Below are 21,586 nucleotides of genomic sequence, written 5' to 3' on the forward strand. Positions count from 1 at the left end.
CCGTCAGGACCATGGGGATTATACCAAAGCTCCCAAACGGGCGGGAGAGTGCGGATGACCCTGCAGCACCGAATGAGAGAACTCCATGTCCTCCTCAGCCAGGGTATCAAATTTGTAGAATTTAGCAAACGTGTTTTCCCCTGACCAAGTAACTGCTCGGCAAAGTTGTAAAGCCGAGACCCCTCGGGCAGTCGCCCAAGATGAGCCCCCTTCCTTTTGGAATGGGCTTTTACCGATTTTGGCTGTGGCAGGCCTGCCACAGAATGTGTAAACTGAATTGTATTACAAATCCAGCGAGCAATCGTCTGCTTAGAAGCAGGAGCACCCATCTTGTTGGGTGCATACAGGCTAAACAGCGAGTCAGATTTTCTGACTCCAGCCTTCCTGGAAACATATTTTTCAGGGCCCTGACAACGTCAAGTAACTTGGAGTCCTCCAAGTCCCTAGTACCCGCAGGTACCACAATAGGTTGGTTCATGTGAAAAACAGAAAACACCTTAAGGAGAAATTGAGGACGAGTCCTCAATTTTGCCCTGTCAGAATGAAAAATTAAGTAAGGGCTTTATATATGATAAAGCCGCCAATTCTGACACACGCCTGGCTGAAGCCAATGCTAATAGCATCGTCACCTTCCATGTGAGATATTTTAAGTCCACAGTGGTGAGTGGTTCAAACCAATGTGACTTTAGGAAACTCAAAACAACATTGAGATCCCAAGGTGCCACTGGGGCACAAAAGGAGGCTGTATATGCAGTACCCCTTTTACAAACATCTGAACGTCAGGCACTAAAGCCAGTTCTTTCTGGAAGAAATTCGACAGGGCCGAAATTTGAACCTTAATGGACCCTAATTTTAGGCCCATAGACAGTCCTGTTTTCAGGAAATGTAGGAAACGACCCAGTTGGAATTCCTCTGTAGGGGCCTTCTTGGCCTCACACCACGCAACATATCTTCGCCAAATGCGGTGAAAATGTTTTGCGGTTACATCCTTCCTGTCTTCGACCAGGGTAGGGATGACTTCATCTGGAATGCCCTTTCAGGATCCGGCGTTCAACCGCCATGCCGTCAAACGCGGCCGCGGTAAGTCTTGGAACAGACAAGGCCCCTGCTGGAGCAGGTCCTTTCTTAAAGGTAGAGGCCACGGGTCTTCCGTGAACATCTCTTGAAGTTTCGGGTACCAAGTCCTTCTTGGCCAATCCGGAACCACGAGTATCATTCTTACTCATCTCCCTCTTATGATTCTCAGTACTTTTTGTATGAGAGGCATAGGAGGGAACACATACTCTGACTGGTACATCCACAGTGTTACCAGAGCGTCCACCGCTATTGCCTGAGGGTCCCTTGACCTGGCGCAATATCTAGTTTTTTGTTCAGGCGGGACGCCATCATGTCCACCTTTGGTTTTTCACAACGGTTTACAATCATGTGGAAGACTTCCCGATGAAGTCCCCACTCTCCCGGGTGGAGGTCATGCCTGCTGAGGAAGTCTGCTTCCCAGTTTTCCACTCCCGGAATGAACACTGCTGATAGTGTTATCACATGATTTTTCGCCCAGCGAAGAATCCTTGCAGTTTCTGCCATTTCCCTCCTGCTTCTTGTGCCGCCCTGTCTGTTTACGTGGGCGACTGCCGTGATGTTGTCCCACTGGATCAATACCGGCTGACCTTGAAGCAGAGGTCTTGCTAAGCTTAGAGCATTGTAAATTGCCCTTAGCTCCAGTATATTTATGTGGAGAGAAGTCTCCAGACTCGATCACACTCTCTGGAAATTTTTTCCTTGTGTGACTGCTCCCCAGCCACTCAGGCTGGCATCCGTGGTCACCAGGACCCAGTCCTGAATGCCGAATCTGCGGCCCTTTCATAGATGAGCACTCTGCAGCCACCGCAGAAGAAACACCCTTGTCCTTGGAGACAGGGTTATCCGCTGATGCATCTGAAGATGCGATCCGGACCATTTTTCCAGCAGATCCCACGTAAAGGTTCTTGCGTGAAATCTACCGAATGGGATCGCTTTGTAAGAAACCACCATTTTTCACAGGATCCTTGTGCAATGATGCACTGATACTTTTCCTGGTTTTAGGAGGTTCCTGACTAGCTCGGATAACTCCCTGGCTTTCTTCTCCGGGAGAAAACATCCTTTTCTGGACTGTGTCCAGAATCATCCCTAGGAACAGTAGACGTGTCGTCGGAAAAAACTGCGATTTTGGAATATTTAGAATCCACTCGTGCTGTCGTAGAACTACTTAAGATAGTGCTACTCCGACCTCCAACTGTTCTCTGGACCTTGCCCTTATCAGGAAAGCGTCCATATTTCTTTTAAGAAGAATCATCATTTCGGCCATTACCTTGGTAAAGACCCGGGGTGCCGTGGACAATCCAAACGGCAGCGTCTGAACTGATAGTGACAGTTCTGTACCACGAACCTGAGGTACCCTTGGTGAGAAGGGCAAATTTGGACATGTAGGTAAGCGTCCCTGATATCCAGTGACACCATATCGTCCCCTTCTTCCTGGTTCGCTATCACTGCTCTGAGTGACTCCATCTTGATTTGAACGCTTGTATGTAAGTGTTCAAATATTTCAGATCTCACCTAGCCGTCTGGCTTCAGTACCACAATATAGTGTGGAATAATACCCCTTCCCTTGTTGTAGAAGGGGTACTTTGATTATCACCTGCTGGGAATACAGCCTGTGAATTGTTCCCAATACTGCCTCCCTGTCGGAGGGAGACGTTGGTAAAGCAGACTTCAAGAACTTGTGAGGGGGAGACGTCTCGAATTTCCAATGTACACCTGGGATACTACGTGTAGGATCCAGGAGTCCACTTGTGAGTGAGCCCACTGCGTGCTGAAACTCTTGAGATGACCCCCTACCGCACCTGAGTCCGCTTGTACGGCCCCAGCGTCATGCTGCGGACTTGGCAGAAGCTGTGGAGGGCTTCTGTTCCTGGGAATGGGCTGCCTGCTGCAGTCTTCTTCCCTTTCCTCTACCCCTGGGCAGATATGACTGGCCCTTTTGCCCGCCTGCCCTTATGGGGACGAAAGGACTGAGACTGAAAAGACTGTGTCCTTTTCTGCTGAGATGTGACTTGGGGTAACAAAAGGTGGATTTTTCAGCTGTTGCCATGGCCACCAGGTCCGATGGACCGCCCCTTTATACGGCAATACTTCCATGTGCCGTCTGGAATCTGCATCACCTGACCACTGTCGTCTGGCAGATATGAACATCACATTTACTCTTGATGCCAGAATGCAAATATCCCTCTGCGCATCTCGCATATATAGAAATGCATCCTTAAAATGCTCTATAGTCAATAAAATCTTGTCCCTGTCAAGGGTATCAATATTTTCAGTCAGGAAATCCGACCAAGCCCCCTCAGCGCTGCACATCCAGGCTGAGGCGATTGCTGGTCGTAGTATAACACCAGTATATGTGTATATACTTTTAGGATATTTTTCAGCTTCCTATCAGCTGGCTCCTTGAGGGCTGCCGTATCTGGAGACGGTAACGCCACTTGTTTTTATAAGCGTGTGAGCGCCTTATTCACCCTAAGGTGTGTTTCCCAACTCGCCCTAACTTCTGGCGGGAAAGGGTATACCGCCAATAATTTTCTATCGGAGGAAACCCACGTATCATCACACACTTCATTTAATTTATCTGATTCAGGAAAAACTACAAGTAGTTTATTCACACCCTACATAATACCCTTATTTGTGGTACTTGTAGTATCAGAAATATGTAACACCTCCTTCATTGCCCTTAACATGAAACGTGTGGCCCTAAAGGAAAATACGTTTGTTTCTTCACCGTCGACACTGGAGTCAGTGTCCGTGTCTGTGTCTGTGTCGACCGACTGAGGTAAATGGGCGTTTTTACAAGCCCCTGACGGTGTCTGAGACGCCTGGACAGGTACTAATTTGTTTGCCGGCCGTCTCATGTCGTCAACCGACCTTGCAGCGTGTTGACATTATCACGTAATTCCTAAATAAGCCATCCATTCCAGTGTCGACTCCCTAGAGAGTGACATCACCAATACAGGCAATTTGCTCCACCTCCTCACCAACATCGTCCTCCTACATGTCGACACACACGTACCGACACACAGCACACACACAGGGAATGCTCTGACAGAGGACAGGACCCCACTAGCCCTTTGGGGAGACAGAGGGAGAGTTTGCCAGCACACACCAAAAACGCTATAATTATACAGGGACAACCCCTTATACAAGTGTTTTCCCTTATAGCATTTTTATATATGTAATCATATCGCCAAATAAGTGCCCCCCCTCTCTGTTTTAACCCTGTTTCTGTAGTGCAGTGCAGGGGAGAGCCTGGGAGCCTTCCTCACAGCAGAGCTGAGCAGGAAAATGGCGCCGTGTGCCGAGGAGAATAGGCCCCGCCCCCTTTTCGGCGGGCTCTTCTCCCGGAGTTTGTGAGATCTGGCAGGGGTTAAATACATCCATATAGCCTCAAGGGCTATATGTGATGTATTTTAGCCATAAAAAGGTATTATACATTGCTGCCCAGGGCGCCCCCCCCAGCGCCCTGCACCCTCAGTGACAGTTGGTGACTGTTGGTGAAGTGTGCTGACAACAATGGCGCACAGCTGCAGTGCTGTGCGCTACCTTATGAAGACTGAAAGTCTTCTGCCGCCTGTTTCTGGACTTCTGGACCTCTTCAACTTCGGCATCTGCAAGGGGGGTCGGCGGCACGGCTCCGGGACGAACCCCAGGGTGAGACCTGTGTTCCGACTCCCTCTGGAGCTAATGGTGTCCAGTAGCCTAAGAAGCAAATCCATCCTGCACGCTGGTGAGTTTTCTTCTCTCCCCTAAGTCCCTCGTAGCAGTGAGCCTGTTGCCAGCAGGACTCACTGAAAATAAAAAACCTAACTTAAACTTTTATTCTAAGCAGCTCAGGAGAGCCACCTAGATTGCACCCTTCTCGTCGGGCACAAAAATCTAACTGAGGCTTGGAGGGGGGTCATGGGGGGAGGAGCCAGTGCACACCACCTGATCCTAAGGCTTTTATTATTGTGCCCTGTCTCCTGCGGAGCCGCTATATCCCCATGGTCCTGACGGAGTCCCCAGCATCCACTAGGACGTCAGAGAAACCTAAATATACTTTCTTTCTAGGAGCTCAGGAGAGCCCCTAGTGTGCATCCAGCTCAGCCGGGCACAAGAATCTAACTGAGGTCTGGAGGAGGGTCTTAGTGGGAGGAGCCAGTACACACCAGGTAGTCCTAAAGCTTTCTTTAGTTGTGCCCAGTCTCCTGCGGAGCCGCTAATCCCCATGGTCCTTACGGAGTCCCTGCATCCACTTAGGACGTCAGAGAAATATATATATATATTATATATCTCTATCTAGATAGATATACACAAACAGCAGTAGCAGCTAACCTCCTATACCCCCCCTCCCCAATACATATGATATATACTGTGCTCATACATGTACTGCAACATTATGCCAATGACACAACCTATGGCTTCTTACTGCGAGACCCACCTGCAACGCAAATTGCAGTATCGACGTACCATCAGTCCAACTATCGGACACCCCATATGACAAATCAGAATGTCCATTGGAACATCTCTGCCGAGGCCAGCACGACTACATCTGTGACAGCCATCGATGCTCCACAAATTTCTGGATATTCCACCAAGCAGTGACGGGGCTGCAGCTGCAGGGAGGAAAGTTTTGGATCCCAGAAAGCATCTGCTACCAAGGGACTCATCTCTGTACTATAAGTACCTTTCATAACTTAATTATCTGTGCATTACACTAAAACAGAAATACACTACAGCCAGGTAAATACCTTCCTGCCTTCTCCTGCTCTGACTGGGTATCTCTTTCTGCCATCTCCTCCTTGTTCTTCTCTCCCATCTCCCCCTATTTCTCATCTCTTTACTATTTCCCCCATTCTTCCTCTCTCTCCTGTCTCTCCCCTATTCCTCCTCTCTCTCCCATCTCCCCCCCTTTCCTCCTCTCTTTACCGTCTGCCCCCTGTTCCTCTGCTTTAACGTCTCCACCTATTCCTCCTCTTTCCCGTCTCCCTCTATTCCTCCTCTTTCCCATTTCATCCACTTTCCCTTCTCCCCCTATTCCTCCTCTCTTTCCTATTTCCCCCATCCTCCTCTCTTTCCCGTCTCCCCCTATTCTTCCTCTTTACCGTCTCCCCCTATTCTTCCTCTTTCCCTTCTCCCCCTATTCATCCTCTATCCCTTCTCCCCTTATTCCTCATCTCTTTCCTATTTCCCCATCCTCCTCTCTTTCCCGTCTCCCCCTATTCTTCCTCTTTCCCTTCTCCCCCTATTCATCCTCTATCCCTTCTCCCCTTATTCCTCATCTCTTTCCTATTTCCCCATCCTCCTCTCTTTCCCGTCTCCCTCTATTCTTCCTCTTTCCCATTTCCCCCTATTCCTCCTCTCTATCTCAACTGTCTTCCCCTGTTTGTCCTCTCGCCGGTGTATACAGCATCGCTCCTCTCCAGGGGGTAAATTTACTAAGATGGGAGTTCTATTTAAGATGGGATGTTGCCCATAGCAACCAATCAGCTTCTATTTCTCATTTTTCTAGCACCTTGTAGAAGATAATACTTGGAATCTGATTGGTTGCTATGGGTAACATCCCATCTTAAATAGAACTCCCATCTTAGTAAATTATACTACCACAAGTTGTTATTTATCAATTGGATACCACAGGTATCGGGTTTGCATACCTGCGGCAATGAAAAAATGGTTGCAATAGCAGTGGTAATTTTTACCGCAAAATTTGCACACCCAATTGCATATGCTCACATAAGTTATTACATTTAAGGCATGTACTTATAAGATGCCACCTGTGTGTGTGTGAAGGGGGGGGAGTAGGCTAAAGTTTTGCCTAGGGTGACACGAAACCTTGCACCGACCCTGCTTCCAGCTTACAGTGTGTCTCTAGAACTGGTTGTATAAATAACAGATATTTTTCAGGAGACCATAAATGCAATGAGACCTATGTAAATAACATGGCCACTATGGCTTCAGGATTGGAGACTGATGGCACAATTGATCACCAAGTGGTAAACGAAGGAGGAAAATCTCAGTGAAGTGTCAGGATCATTAGCGCAGGGGCCTCTTGACACCACAGGCCCCTTAACAAGTGTACCTTTTTGTATTCCCCTGATGGCAACCTTGTCCGTAGTTGCTAATAGTTTCGTATTCTCAGCACCAGGCTTGGACTGGCCCACAGGGGTACAGGGGAAACCACCGGTGGCCCTACTGCCTGGGGGCCCACCTCCTGCTCTAAGGATCAGGTTCCAGACTGTGCACTTGAATTATACATTATACATATGTTACCTTATACTGGACTATGGTGTATTTTCTACAGTGCATTGCTGTTATTAATCTGTTATTAATCTGGTACATTATCATGCATGCAGCATCTGAATTGACTGTATATATTTATGAAGGGGCCTAGACATTGCACTCTCTAATGGTTAGTCAAACCAATGAGGTGGCAAGTCACTCCCCCTCTGCAGACTGGCCACACCCCTAACATAGGCCCCTACCACTGCATTCTCCCGGTGGGCCCTACATGCTCCAGTCCGACACTGCTCAGCACATGAACATGCACAATGCAAAAAACACATGATTCATCCACAGAACGGACACTGGGGTAAATTTACTAAGATGGGAGTTCTATGTAAGATGGGATGTTGCCCATAGCAACCAATCAGAATCCAGGTATTATCTTCTAGAAGGTGCTAGATAAATGAGAAGTAGAATCTGATTGGTTGCTATAGGCAACATCCCATCTTAAACAGAACTCCCATCTTAGTAAATTTACCCCACTGTATCAGTTCCACAATGTGGAATAGAGGCGCAAGGTGGAACTTTGAAGAGTTTTTATTAGTACTGGCTATTCCATTGGCTATTTTTATTAAAACTGGCTATTCCACTAAGAAATATGCTTAGTATTTTGCTTGAATGTCACTCATCTTTATATATAAGGTAAAGTTCCTAATGACTAGGGTATGAAAATAATAATAAAATGCAGATTTCTCTTACGTCCTAGAGAATGCTGGGGTCCACATTAGTACCATGGGATATAGGTGGGTCCACCAGGAGCCATTGGCACTTTAAGAGTTTGAGAGTGTGGGCTGGCTCCTACCTCTATGCCCCTCCCACCAGACTTAGTTTAGAAAATGTGCCCGGAGGAGCCGGTCACAGCTAGGGGAGCTCTACAGAGCTTTTCTAGTTAGTTATTTTTAGAGTTTATTTTTTTACAGGAGGCTGTTGGCAACAGCCTGCCTGCAACGAGGGACTAAGGGGGGGAGCAGTGTCCGCCCTGGGGGGTCTGAGCCACTGTCTCCGCTGACTGGACACTGAGCTCCAGAGAGGTCTGATCGTTCTCCACCACATGGGACCGCTTGCCCTAGCAGCATGCCGCCAACCCCTTACAGTGCTGAAGAGTGGTGAGTGAGACACCGACCCCCCTAGCAAGCAGAGAGCCGGTGTGAAGATGGCGACAACGGAGGGGTACCCTGAGCCAGCGCTTACCCCCACACTGGTCCACAAGTCTGTCAGGGTCTGCAGATCTCAGCTAGCAAGTTTTACCTCAGGCCAGTATAATCTATGAAGAGCGGGAAGACAGCACCATTAAGGGGGCGGAGCTTCTCCACAGAGCGGACCCAGCAGCATTCCAGCGCCATTTTCCTGCCTGCACAGCGCTGGATGGAAGAACAGGTCCCTCCACAGCAGCTCCAACTGTCATCTCCAACTGTCAGTACACAGTACCAGGGGGCTGTAGAAGGCGGAGGGGAGACTGTAAACCGATTGTGTCTTATATTAAGGGACACAGTCTGCACTGACAAGGGGTCTCCCTTTGCTGAAAGCGCTGTGTGTGGGTTGGCTCCGATCTCTGTCTCTCTCTTGCCATTCTTGGGGGGGAAACTCTGTCTGCCCCCACGTGTGTGTGTGTGTGTGTGTGTGTGTGTGTGTGTGTGTGTGTGTGTGTGTGGAGTGTTTGATGGTCTCCTTTAGCTATGTCTAGGGACACTGTGTCATATGCTGCAGAGGATTTATCCTCCCAGGATGATCCCATTCCATGTAATCAGGATAGCACTGGTTTAGCACAGATACCAGCAAGGGAACCAGAGTGGTTTTCCTCTATCAGATCTTGCATTTCTCTGATTTCTGACAAGGTTGCAAGTAATGAATCTGCAACCCAGATATTACAGAGCTCTATGGCAGTATGGCCTGGTTCTGGTACCTCAGGACGCCCCGTTATATACCCCCACAAACGTGCGCTTGTGCATGTCACACAAGACGACGCGAATACCGATTCTGACACTACAGATGGTGATGGGGATGTGTTGTGGGGGTCTGCATCTCTTGCAAAGGGGGTGCAATTGTTGATAGAGGTTATCAGGGATGTGTTAAATGTTAATGATACCACACCTGAGCAGGTTGAGGAGGCTTTTTCACTGAAAATAAAAAAGCCTTGCTAACCTTCCCTGCGTCAAAGGAATTGAATGCTATATTTGAAAAAGCATGGGTAAACCCTGAGAAAAAAATCCAGATCCATAAAAGGGTCCAGGTGGCATTTCCTTTCCCTGAGGAGGATAGGAAAAAATGGGAAAACCCACCAATTGTTGACGCTTCTGTGTCCAGACTCTCAAAGAAGGTGGTTTTACCTGTTCCAGGATCTACCTCCTTAAAGGAGCCGGCTGATAGGAAAATTAATAACACGCTTAAATCAATGTATACTGCTTCAGGAGCCATATTACGTCCCTCTATTGCTACTGCATGGATTGCAAAGGCAATAGTAAAGTGGTCAGCTACCTTACTTGAGGATTTGGATACGATGGATAGGGTTGACGTTGCATTGTATTTACGCAACATACATGATTCTGCAGGTTTTATGGTAGAATCCATGAAAGGCCTGGGTTTCATGGCTCCGGAAATATCTTCCATGTCTGTTTCAGCTCGTCGGGGACTGTGGCTGTGCCTGTGGTCGGCCGACGCGGATTCCAGAAGAAGTGTGGAGTCCCTACCCTATACAGGTCAGGCTCAATTTGGGGAAGCTCTAGATGCGTGGATATCCACCGCTACAGCAGGTAAGTCTCTGTTTCTTCCCTCAGTAGCACCTGCTCCGAAGAAATCTTTCTCTTCATCTGTAACGCAGTCCTTTCGGCCTAACAAGCCTAGAAAGGCTATAACTTCCAATACCTTCTTTAGGGGAGGTCGGGTTAAGTCCAAGAAACCTGCCGCTGCAGGTTCCCAGGAACAAAAGCCTGCTTCGGGTACGCCAAAGTCCTCCGCATGACGGTGGACTGCACGGTGGTGGGGCCAGTGGGAGCGAGACTCAGACACTTCAGTCATGTCTGGGTATCGTCCGGCCTGGATCCCTGGGTAGTAGATGTTGTGTCTCAGGGATACAGGCTGGAATTTTAAAGTCTCCCTCCTCATCGCTTTTTCAAGTCAGTCTTGCCAACTCTGTTGGAGGGCAGCACTGTACTACAAGACGCTGTCCAAAAGCTAGTAGAGGCACAGGTCATTGTGCCAGCACCACCTCACAATGGTTTCTATTTGAACCTTTTCGTGGTACCAAAACCGGATAGTTTGGTCAGGCCCATTCTGAACCTAAAATCATTGAACCCCTTTCTAAAGGAGTTCAAGTTCAAGATGGAGTCTCTCAGGGCGGTGATATCAGGTCTGGAAGAAGGGGAATTCCCGGTAGCCCTGGATATCAAGGATGCGTGCCTCCACATTCCGATCTGGCTGCCGCATCAGGCTTATCTCCGCTTCGCATTGCTGGACTGTCATTTCCAGTTCCAGGCACTGCCATTCGGCCTCTCCACAGCACCGAGGGTGTTTACCAAGGTGGTGGCGGAAATGATGATTCTCCTCCACAAGCAGGGTGTGAACATCATTCCATATCTGGACGACCTGCTGATAAAGGCATCGTCTAAGGAGAGGCTACGGCAGTCCATTGTTCTCACAATGCGACTGCTCCAGAGTCACGGTTGGATTCTGAACCTTCCAAAGTCACATTTGGAACCAACCCAGAGGTTGTCATTTCTGGGAATGATCCTGGATGCGGAAGTGCAGAGGGTGTTTCTTCCGCAGGAAAAGGCGTTGGTGATTCAAGCCATGGTCCGGGATGTCCTGAAGCCACCCCGGGTGTCGGTTCATCAATGCATTCGCCTATTGGGAAAGATGGTGGCCTCTTACGAGACTCTCCAGTACGGGAGGTTCCACGCTCGGACCTTCCAACTGTATCTCCTGGACAAGTGGTCGGGATCTCACCTCCACATGCACCAGAGAATTCGTCTGTCGCCAAAGGCCATGATTTCACTCCTCTGGTGGCTCCAAATGCCTCACCTTCTGGAGGAATGCAGGTTCAGGATTCAGGGCCGGGTCCTTCTATCCACAGATGCGAGCCTTTGGTGTTGGGGAGCAGTCACTTAAGGAGTAACCTTCCGAGGACGGTGGTCAAGCCTGGAAGCCGGCCTGCCCATCAACATCCTGGAACTAAGAGCCGTCTACAACGGTCTTATTCAGGCGGCCCCTCTTCTGAGAAATCGGGTCATTCAAGTGCAGTCGGACAACGTAACAACAGTGGCTTACATAAACCGACAAGACGGAACGAAGAGCAGAGCGGCAATGTCAGAGGTGACAAGAATACTCCTCTGGACAGAAAAGCACGCGTTAGCGCTGTCCGCCATCTTCATTCTGGGAGTAGACAACTGGGAAGCAGACTTCCTCAGCAGACACGATCGTGTTCAAGGAAATAACAGATCTTTGGGGTTTACCCCAAATAGACATGATGGCCTCTCGTCTCAACAAGAAAGTCCGACGTTATTGTTCCAGTTCGGGGGACCCATAGGCAGTGGATGCCCTGGTGTCTCCGTGGGTGTTCCAGTCAGTGTACGTGTTTCCACCACTCCCACTCATCCTAAGAATCCTAAAGCTCATAAGGAGAACAAGGGTTCCAGTGATCCTCATTGCCCCAGACTGGCCAAGAAGGGCTTGGTGCGTGGACCTTCTGAATCAACTGCAAGAATAGCCGAGGCCTCTTCCTCTTCGGGAGGACCTGCTGCAGCAGGGGCCGTTCGCCTATCAAGACTTACCGCGGCTACGTTTGACCGCATGGAAGTTGAGCGCCTGATTCTTGCTCGGAAGGGCATTCCGAAGAAGGTTATTCCTACCCTCATACAAGCTAGGAAAGGGGGTAACGTCTAAACATTACCATCGTATTTGGAAGAAATATGTCTCTTGGTGTGAGTCCAAGAAGTTTCCTACGGTGGAGTTTCAACTGGGACGTTTCCTCCTCTTCCTGCAAGCAGGAGTGGATATGGGCCTGAGTTTGGGTTCTGTGAAGGTCCAGATTTCAGCCCTATCCATTTTATTTCAGAAACAATTGGCTGCCCTCCCTGAGGTTCAAACCTTTTTGAAGGGAGCTCTGCATATCCAACATCCCTTTGTACCACCTACGGCGCCTTGGGACCTTAACGTGGTGTTGCATTTCCTCCAGTCGGATTGGTTTGAACCTCTACAGAAGGTAGAGGTCAAATTTCTTACATGGAAGGCGGTCACTTTGTTGGCCTTGGCTTCTGGTAGACTTGTGTCCGAGCTGGGGGCTTTATCCTGTAAAAGCCCTTACTTGATCTTCCACGAAGATAGAGCTGAGCTCCGGACTCGTCAGCAGTTTCTTCCGAAGGTTGTGTCGGCATTTCATATCAACCAACCTATTGTGGTGCCAGTGACTACTGACTCCTCAATTACGTCAAAGTCCTTGGATGTCATAAGGGCTCTGAAGATATATGTGAAGAGAACTTCTCGTCACAGAAAGTCGGACTCTCTGTTTGTCCTATATGATCCTAAGAAAATTGGGTGTCCTGCTTTTAAGCAGACTATGCAGACTATTTCTCGCTGGATTAGGTTCACTATCCAGCACGATTATTCTATGGCAGGGCTGCCGTATCCAAAATCTGTTAAGGCCCACTGTACTCATAAGGTGGGGTCTTCCTGGGCGGCTGCCCGGGGTGTCTCGGCAGTGCAACTTTGTCGAGCTGCAACTTGGTCTGGGTCGAACACGTTTGCAAAGTTTTACAAGTTCGATACTTTGGCCTCTGATGATCTGAAGTTCAGTCAATCAGTTCTGCAGGAGCCTCAGCATTCTCCCTCCCGTTCTGGGAGCTTTGGTACATCCCCATGGTACTAATGTGGACCCCAGCATCCTCTCGGATGTAAGAGAAAATAGGATTTTGGTTACCTACCAGTAAATCCTTTTCTCGTAGTCCGTAGAGGATGCTGGGTGCCCGCCCAGGGCTTCGTTCGCCTGCAAATGTTATTTGGTTCAGTACAACTTTGTTTTAGTTGAGTACTGCGTTGTTGGTAAGTAATGTTTCAGCTGTTGCTGAGTAGTTCAAGCTAGTTGACTTGACTAGCCTTGTATGTGTGAGCTGGTATGAATCTCACAACTATCTGTGTATAATCCTTCTCTCGAAGTATGTCGTCTCCTCGGGCACAGTTTCTAGACTGAGTCTGGTGGGGGGGGGATAGAGAGAGGAGCCAGCCCAAACTCTCAAACTCTTAAAGTGCCAATGGCTCCTGGTGGACCTGTCTATACCCCATGGTACTAATGTGGACCCCAGCATCCTATACGGACTACGAGAAAAGGATTTACCGGTAGGTAACCAACATCCTATTATCTGCACACTGCTCTTGCACTGTAAAAAGCATCGCTGACTACCATGTACCATACCATGCATGTACAAATTGACAGAGAATGTGAAAGGATTGGCTGCAGGTACATGGAACTGATCCATCTTCTGGGATTATCATGGGCATGTTGCAGACTTCTCTGCTCGTTTGTGGAGTACAGATGAAGACAGGGGGCCAAATGTAATAGAGTCAGAGTTTCAAAAACTGAGAGATTTGGTAAGGTTTTGCAGTTTTTTTAAAGTGGCAATCATTTACACTGCAAAAAAACCTGAAAAACCTTACCAAATCTCACACTTTCTGAAACTCTCACACTATTACATTTGGTCCAATATGTCTGTCTCAGATTGATATTTTGTACCCAGCAAAGCAGTAGGCAGCCAGGCCTTCCCAGCTGAATATTCAGCATAAGGTAGTAAAGGTGGCTACGGCTTCCATATGGAAATCAGCTGCAGATGCATTCAACTAAACCCGGGTACACACTAGACGACATTTTAAACTTAATTGCTGATAACGACCATTCATTAAGACAAATTCTTAAAATCATTCAGTGTGTACCCACTCTATTGCTAGCGGTTGCTAGTGACATTCTCTGTCGCCTGTACATGCATCTCACTCGGGGGATGTCGCTAGCGATAATATGCTGCAAATGCAGCATGGTGGTGCAAAATGAGGACACGCAGGCTGGCCTGTTCTCCCAAGATGCAGAGGGCTCTCCAGTAGCAAATAAGATCGCAACTACTAATTTATGCACACCCAGAAATCGCCATCTGAACAGACATGACACGCCTGCATTTCCCCGACCACTCCCCATTACTACTCTCAAATGCTGTCTACCTGTCACTTTGTGACTTATTCCTCATTGTGACCACTATAGCAAATCTATCGTTGTGTATGCGCACTACGGCTCATACGCATGCGCAGTAAGAAAACATCGGCCACTGTGCGTACAATAGCCGCTTTGCGACCACACCTGAATGAGTCTCCATATGTTTTACTTTCATATATAGAATGTATATATAATTTATGTATGATTGCAGGAAGGTGTTTTAAAATGGTCATGTTTTATATGTTTTAATACTCTATATAGCATTACAGCATGTAGAAAATGGTTGCATTTTATATGTAGTATTATTCATGTATTGTTATTCTATAGAATAAATGAATCATTGTTTTATAATATTGTCTGAATACACAAGAACCACTTTTTTCTATCCACTTTCTTTCTCTATTTCCATCATTACATTTGAATTCCCAGTATAAGGAAGCTATACATCCCTACTACCCCTCCTTACCATATCAAGATATATTAACCCCTTAAGGTGTTGCAGCACTATTATACAGAAATGACAGACAAATGAGTCCAATTTTTGATCCTCCCATACAGATGCAGAGGAAAGAGCGAAGAGAGATGCAGTAGAAGATTTGCTCCAAGAGAAGGACGATAAAAATAGTGATGAGAGAGAAGAGAAAAATGAAAATGAAAAATCTTTACAATCAAAACATGAAGCAAATAAAGAAACAAATTCCAGCGATGGAAAAACAGAATCTAGTCAGGGAAATGTAAATGGGACTCGATTACCAAATGTAAACAGACGAGAGGATTCCTCAGGACAAAGTCAGAGCAAGCAGGAAAAGACTGGAGAAAGTGATGGCAAGCAGCAAGTTCACAATGGTGAGTCAGGCAGCACAGCATAGCAGTATATGCTTTATTTGGTAAGTTACTTGTATTGTATGTTGCTCTACACTAAAATGTAGGGCTGCTGCGGTCATGTGCAGTGTATATTAGGCTGTTTTGAGATACTAGAAGGCATAGGGTGCAGATCTCACTAGGGGGCCTTTTATTAAATATTTGCAGAATTGTCACAGAAAACACCCGTTATCAGGGGGTATTCACAAACATTAAGTATCCCCCAGATGTACTATGGAGTGTTTGCGGCTCCTCCATTTGTGTCAGCAAATGCAGCTCCCATAGGTTTCAGTGCTGCAGAATGTGAAGCATTCCAGAGCTTGGCCATGGTAGAACAGGTTAACTCCGGGGCTTCAGTGCGGAGGGTAATGGCAACATTTACTGGCGTTACCCTATAGAATCCTATGTGCTTCTTTCCACATCCTTCCTGAGAGGGATCCAATTGTATCCCTCCCAGCACCACACATCCCTGCCACATCCGAAACCCAGAAGTCCTGGCATCACAAAGGGCAGCTCTTATCGGAATAGCTGTTCTTTGTGATACTAATCGCATATGTTGTTACATATGTGATTAGTATCAATGCGATCTGTGCCAAGATGCACCATGGATGGTTAGTACATCCCGCCCACTGTGAGGGTGCATTATTACACAGAGCAGTGGTTCCCAGACCTGGTCCTCAGGCACCCTTACATTTCAGGTTTTAATTCTATCCATGCTTAGGCACAGGTGACTTAATTAGTACCTTAGTCAGTTTGATTATACCATCTGTGCACAAGCAGGGATATTTCTAAAACCTAGACTGTTGGGGTGCCTTGAGGACTGCGCTTGGTAACCACTGGAATAGAAAATCAAAGCTCAAGCAGCACCTACTAGAATAAAATCCATAAAAAGGCTTCATAATGTTATTACTGGAAACACAAGTTGGCATTTGAATGTTAAAAAACATGCAGAGTAATTTTCCTTTTTTCATTCCACAACGTTGTTGTACAAAGTGATTTTGGCTAATAATGTCACTCATATTTATCATAAATACAATTTGGTATGGTCTGTACAGCTGATGCAGAGTGGTTGAAAAATGGGCGTAAATTACAGCTAAGCATAGGACATGCACAGCAGAACTATGGGGGTCATTCCGAGTTATGCGCTCTGCATTTTTTTCTCGCAACGGAGCGATTAGTCGCTAATGCGCATGCGCAATGTCCGCAGTGCGACTGCGCCAAGTAAATTTGCTATGCAGTTAGGTATTTTACTCACGGCATTACGAGGTTTTTTCTTCGTTCTGGTGATCGTAATGTGATTGACAGGAAGTGGGTGTTTCTGGGCGGAAACAGGCCGTTTTATGGGTGTGTGCAAAAAAACGCTACCGTTTCTGGGAAAAACGCAGGAGTGGCTGGAGAAACGGAGGAGTGTCTGGGCGAACGCTGGGTGTGTTTGTGACGTCAAACCAGGAACGACAAGCACTGAACTGATCGCAGATGCCGAGTAAGTGTGGAGCTGCTCAGAAACTGCTAAGAAGTGTCTATTCGCTATTTTGCTAATCTTTCGTTCGCAATTTTGATAAGCTAAGACTCACTCCCAGTAGGCGGTGGCTTAGCGTGTGCAAAGCTGCTAAAAGCAGCTTGCGAGCGAACAACTCGGAATGACCCCCTATATTTGCTCTTATGCCTACAGGCAAACTTCTGTATGTTGGAGATGCGATTCAGTGGGTGGGGGTTACATATGCACCTGTATTATGACCGAATGACACCAAACAACCTTACAATGGAGATGGGCCCTTGTTTCAAACTGCTAACCCTTTCCCTTTTTGCATTGTTGTAAATACTAAAACCTGACTAACGCAGCAGAAATATGCCCATGATCTTGCATATACAACACAAATTAAAAAAATGATAATTTCTAGATTCACTGTTGATAGCTGTTGGAAGCATAGGCCCTCATTCCGAGTTGATCGCTCGCTAGCTGCTTTTAGCAGGAGTGTATCTTTGCTTAGCAGAAGTGTGAACGAAAGGTTAGTTTCAGAGTAGCTGCAGACCTACTCCTTCCTTGCGATCACTTCAGTCTGTTTAGTTCCTGCTTTGACGTCACAAACAAGCCCTGCTTTCGGCCAGCCACTCCCCCGTTTCACCAGGCACGCCTGCGTGTTTACCTGACACGCCTGCGTTTTTTAGCACACTCCCGGAAAACCGCCAGTTACCACCCAGAAACACCCACTTCCTGTCAATCATTTAACGATCAGCAGTGCGACTGAAAAGCGTCGCTAGACCTTGTGTGAAACTGCATAGTTTTTTGTGAAAGTACGTCGCGTGTGCGCACTGAGCACCATACGCATGCGCAGAAATGCCGTATTTTTTGCCTGGTCGCTTGGCTGCGAATAACGGCAGCTAGCGATCAACTCGGAATGACCCCCATAGTCTGTACCTGAGTGATGAAGGGAAAACAAATCATTGCCTATATGTCATATGCTGGCTGCCAATCACAGGTGAATTACCCAATCTATCAGCTATCATTGCTATCATCCGGGATTTGCAAATGCTTTTATGCGAATGTGTCCTTACTGTATATTGGGGTTCATTCCGACCCGATTGCACGCTGCAGTCATTCCGACCCGATTGCACGCTGCAGTTGTTCGCAGCGGTGCGATGGGGCCATAACTGCACATGCGCCGGCGCATGCTAGACGGCCGAAGGCCGTCATTGCCTAGCGATCGCCTCTGCCTGATTGACAGGCAGAGGCAGTCACTGGGTGGGAGGGGGTGGCACGGCGGAGTTTGGCAATTGGCGGCGTTTGCCAGTTGTTCGCAGCGGTGCGATGGGACCAGAACTGTACAGTCGCCGCCGCATGCCAGACCGCATGCCAGACCGCCGAAGGCCGTCATTGCCTAGTGATCACCTCTGCCTGATTGACAGGCAGATGCAGTCACTGGGCGGGAGGGGGCGGCATTTGGCAGTTGTTCGCATCGGTGCGATGTGGCCAGAACTGCACAGGCACCGGCGCTGCAGTGCGCCAGTGCAGCAGTGCGCCGGCGCATGTCAGACTGCCGAATGCCACCATTGCCTAGTGATTGCCTCTGCCTGATTGACAGGCAGAGGCAGTCACTGGACGGGAGGGGGCGGCACGGTGGCGTTTGGCTGCCATTTTAGTGGCTCGGTCCAGCCTGACTGTGCGGGGGGAGGCCGCAACGGCTGCGTGACTTCACACACAGCCGCTGCAACCCAGGGCAGCGACGAGTAACTCCCAGCCTGCCGCAGGAGCTGCGCTGGCCGGGAGTTACTCTACAAGTGCAAAAGCATCACCGCTGTGCGATGCTTTTGTACTTGTGCAGGGGGGGGGGGAGCCAGACTGACATGCGGAGCGGACTAGCCCTGTGCTGGGCGTCCCCCCGCATGTCAGTGTAAGTGATCGTAGCTGTGCTAAATTTAGCACAGCTACGATCAGGTCGGAATGACCCCCATTGTCTGCAACGTAACAGCCATCTCCTACCCTGACCCACTCAATTGGTTTGAAGTGAGATGCACTCACTTTGTGGATACCTTGGGATGGCAGCGCAATTGCTTTCTTTGGTGTAACATTGCAGTGCGAATATGCGCTCTGGCAGTTGTTGACTCTGCATCAGATTCTGTAAATTTGTGATTGTCTTCTACATTAGTCACTCCACTACATATTTATCTAAGGTGACAATATCCATGTTTCTAAAAAGGGTAGTTATAAACATGTAACTAAGGAGTTTATTTACGAAGCATTGGCTTTTCTGAACGTGTTTATACCTGAGGTTTTAGAGACAAGGCCAGTAAAAGCATTGCCCTTTTAAATATCGGACATACACACGATCAGTAGCAACGGGTTTTATAATCAAACGCTTCGTAAAATAAACCCCTGAAGCTTTATAGCAAAATAATAGCATATATTTAAGTAAATTACTGTATAAAACAAATTATGCAATCTATTTAAGTTATAAAATATGTTATGCGTTGTTTAGAGAGGGTTCAGCTGGACAAGTATTCCGCATCACAGCCAAGTACATCAAAGCACTACAGATAGCACACAAAAATACAGAAGAAAAATGTTCTAAATGCCAAAAAGAACTTAAGGTCCAAACACACTAAACAACTCGTAAACAATGCAATGTTGTTAATGATTTCCCTTGATCTCCCCAGCAGTCCTGGACAAACGATATTGTGTATATAAAGTGTTCAATTTTAAAAACAACCTAACAAACAAACAATCACTAACAAGATTGCCAAATCTTCCCTGCTGTAGGGAAGATCTGAAGATACAACAAACGACCCACGGGACAGCGCATCAGATCGTTATCATTCCAGGAAACTGCTCGATTTTGAATAATGTATCATTCTGATGCATCAAAATTGTGCAAAACGTGCATAAAAACGTCTAGTGGGTGGGCACCTTAAGTTAAATTAAAAATATTTTGAGGAAACACTAATTTAATAATCTTAGAAGAAGTTTTGTGAAAATGAAAAGAAAAAATTATTAATACATTAATTAGCAAGTGTTATAACAGGAACCAAACTCACATAGTATATATATATATATATATATATATATATATATATATATATAAAATCAAACTAACTGTCCTCTTTTTAACATAGATAATAGCATATCTATTTTAAGAGTATTCAATGAATAAAACCACTATTTATTACCAATATATTTACATTACCAATATTTCTACTTTTTATTTCTGTTTGCCATTTTTTCTTATGTGTCTTATTCGTATCACTAATGCAAAAAAAATGTACAACGCATGGGTACCACGCATTGTTGTGATTAGTCTGAAAATTTAAACATTTCCTCTGTAACAAAAATACAAAGTATGATTGCCTAGGCCAGAGGTTCTCAAACGTGGCCATCAAGGCACCCTAACGGTCCAGGTTTTAAGTATATCGAGGCTTGGCCACAGGTGATATAATTAGTACCTCAGTCAATTTGATTTAACCATCTGTGCAGAGACATGGATATGTAAAACCTGGATCATTAGGGTGCCTTGAGGGCCACGTTTGAGATCCTTTGGCCTAGGATACGATAAGTGACTTTATTTGTAACTATGATGCGAATAAGAAGTTCATTTTTTTTAAAGTATGAGAGTCTGAGAATCGCGGAACATTTAAGTCTTGCCATGCATCTTGTGCCATATGGCTCAAAAAGAATAGATGTATGAGGACAGTATGTCACTGTATTTTTTGATGGTATGTATATAGAATTCTTACGATGACAATGATTGACTTGCAATTATAGTATTATAAAATTGACTGCCATCTTCCCAGCATTGAGGGGGTCATTCCGAGTTGTTCGCTCGCAAGCTGCTTTTAGCAGCTTTGCACACGCTAAGCCGCCGCCTACTGGGAGTGAATCTTAGCTTATCAAAATTGCGAACGAAAGATTAGCAGAATTGCGAATAGACACTTCTTAGCAGTTTCTGAGTAGCTCCACACTTACTCGGCATCTGCGATCAGTTCAGTGCTTGTCGTTCCTGGTTTGACGTCACAAACACACCCAGCGTTCGCCCAGACACTCCTCCGTTTCTCCAGCCACTCCTGCGTTTTTCCCAGAAACGGTAGCGTTTTTTCGCACACACCCATAAAACGGCCAGTTTCCGCCCAGAAACACCCACTTCCTGTCAATCACATTACGATCACCAGAACGAAGAAAAAACCTCGTAATGCCGTGAGTAAAAAACCTAACTGCATAGCAAATTTACTTGGCGCAGTCGCACTGCGGACATTGCGCATGCGCATTAGCGACTAATCGCTCTGTTGCGAGAAAAATATAACGAGCGAACAACTCGGAATGACCCCCTGAATTCCTTGTGCCTAACCCTAACCCACACTGTACCCGAACATACGGCATCTCCCTGGTTTGGGAAGGGGAAAGGTAATACTATGGGGGTCAGCAGGACAATAGCTATTATTGCAATAACTTACTTTATGAGGAAACTTTTAATAAATGATGATAGTCTCTAGTCCATTAGTTCTTTGCTTTACATACCCCAAACTGTAATAAAATTATTATTGTTCTGAACTTGTTTTTCTAAATTAGATATTCACAAACACTATTTTTCAAACTCATCCCTGTGGGCTGTGTGTCAAAAATTGTCAGGGAACCAAAAATAATTTTGGGCGGTTCTTTCCTCAAGGAAGCTACAGACTGATTTAAGGTTTAATTCTACCAAACTC

General features: G+C 46.7%; 1 protein-coding gene across 6 annotated transcripts in view; it reads left to right on the forward strand.

The window, feature by feature from the left end:
• PDE1C (phosphodiesterase 1C) overlaps positions 1 to 21,586 on the forward strand; it is a 1,445,089-nt gene that overhangs the window by 1,333,896 nt on the left and 89,607 nt on the right. For all 6 annotated transcript variants that reach the window (XM_063922562.1, XM_063922563.1, XM_063922564.1 and 3 more), the window contains one exon: positions 15,089 to 15,376. In XM_063922562.1, the coding sequence (XP_063778632.1) occupies positions 15,089 to 15,376 (288 nt within the window). The remainder of the gene's footprint in view (positions 1 to 15,088; positions 15,377 to 21,586) is intronic.

This window comes from Pseudophryne corroboree, chromosome 5 (genome assembly GCF_028390025.1).
Source record: "Pseudophryne corroboree isolate aPseCor3 chromosome 5, aPseCor3.hap2, whole genome shotgun sequence".
NCBI lineage: Eukaryota > Metazoa > Chordata > Amphibia > Anura > Myobatrachidae > Pseudophryne > Pseudophryne corroboree.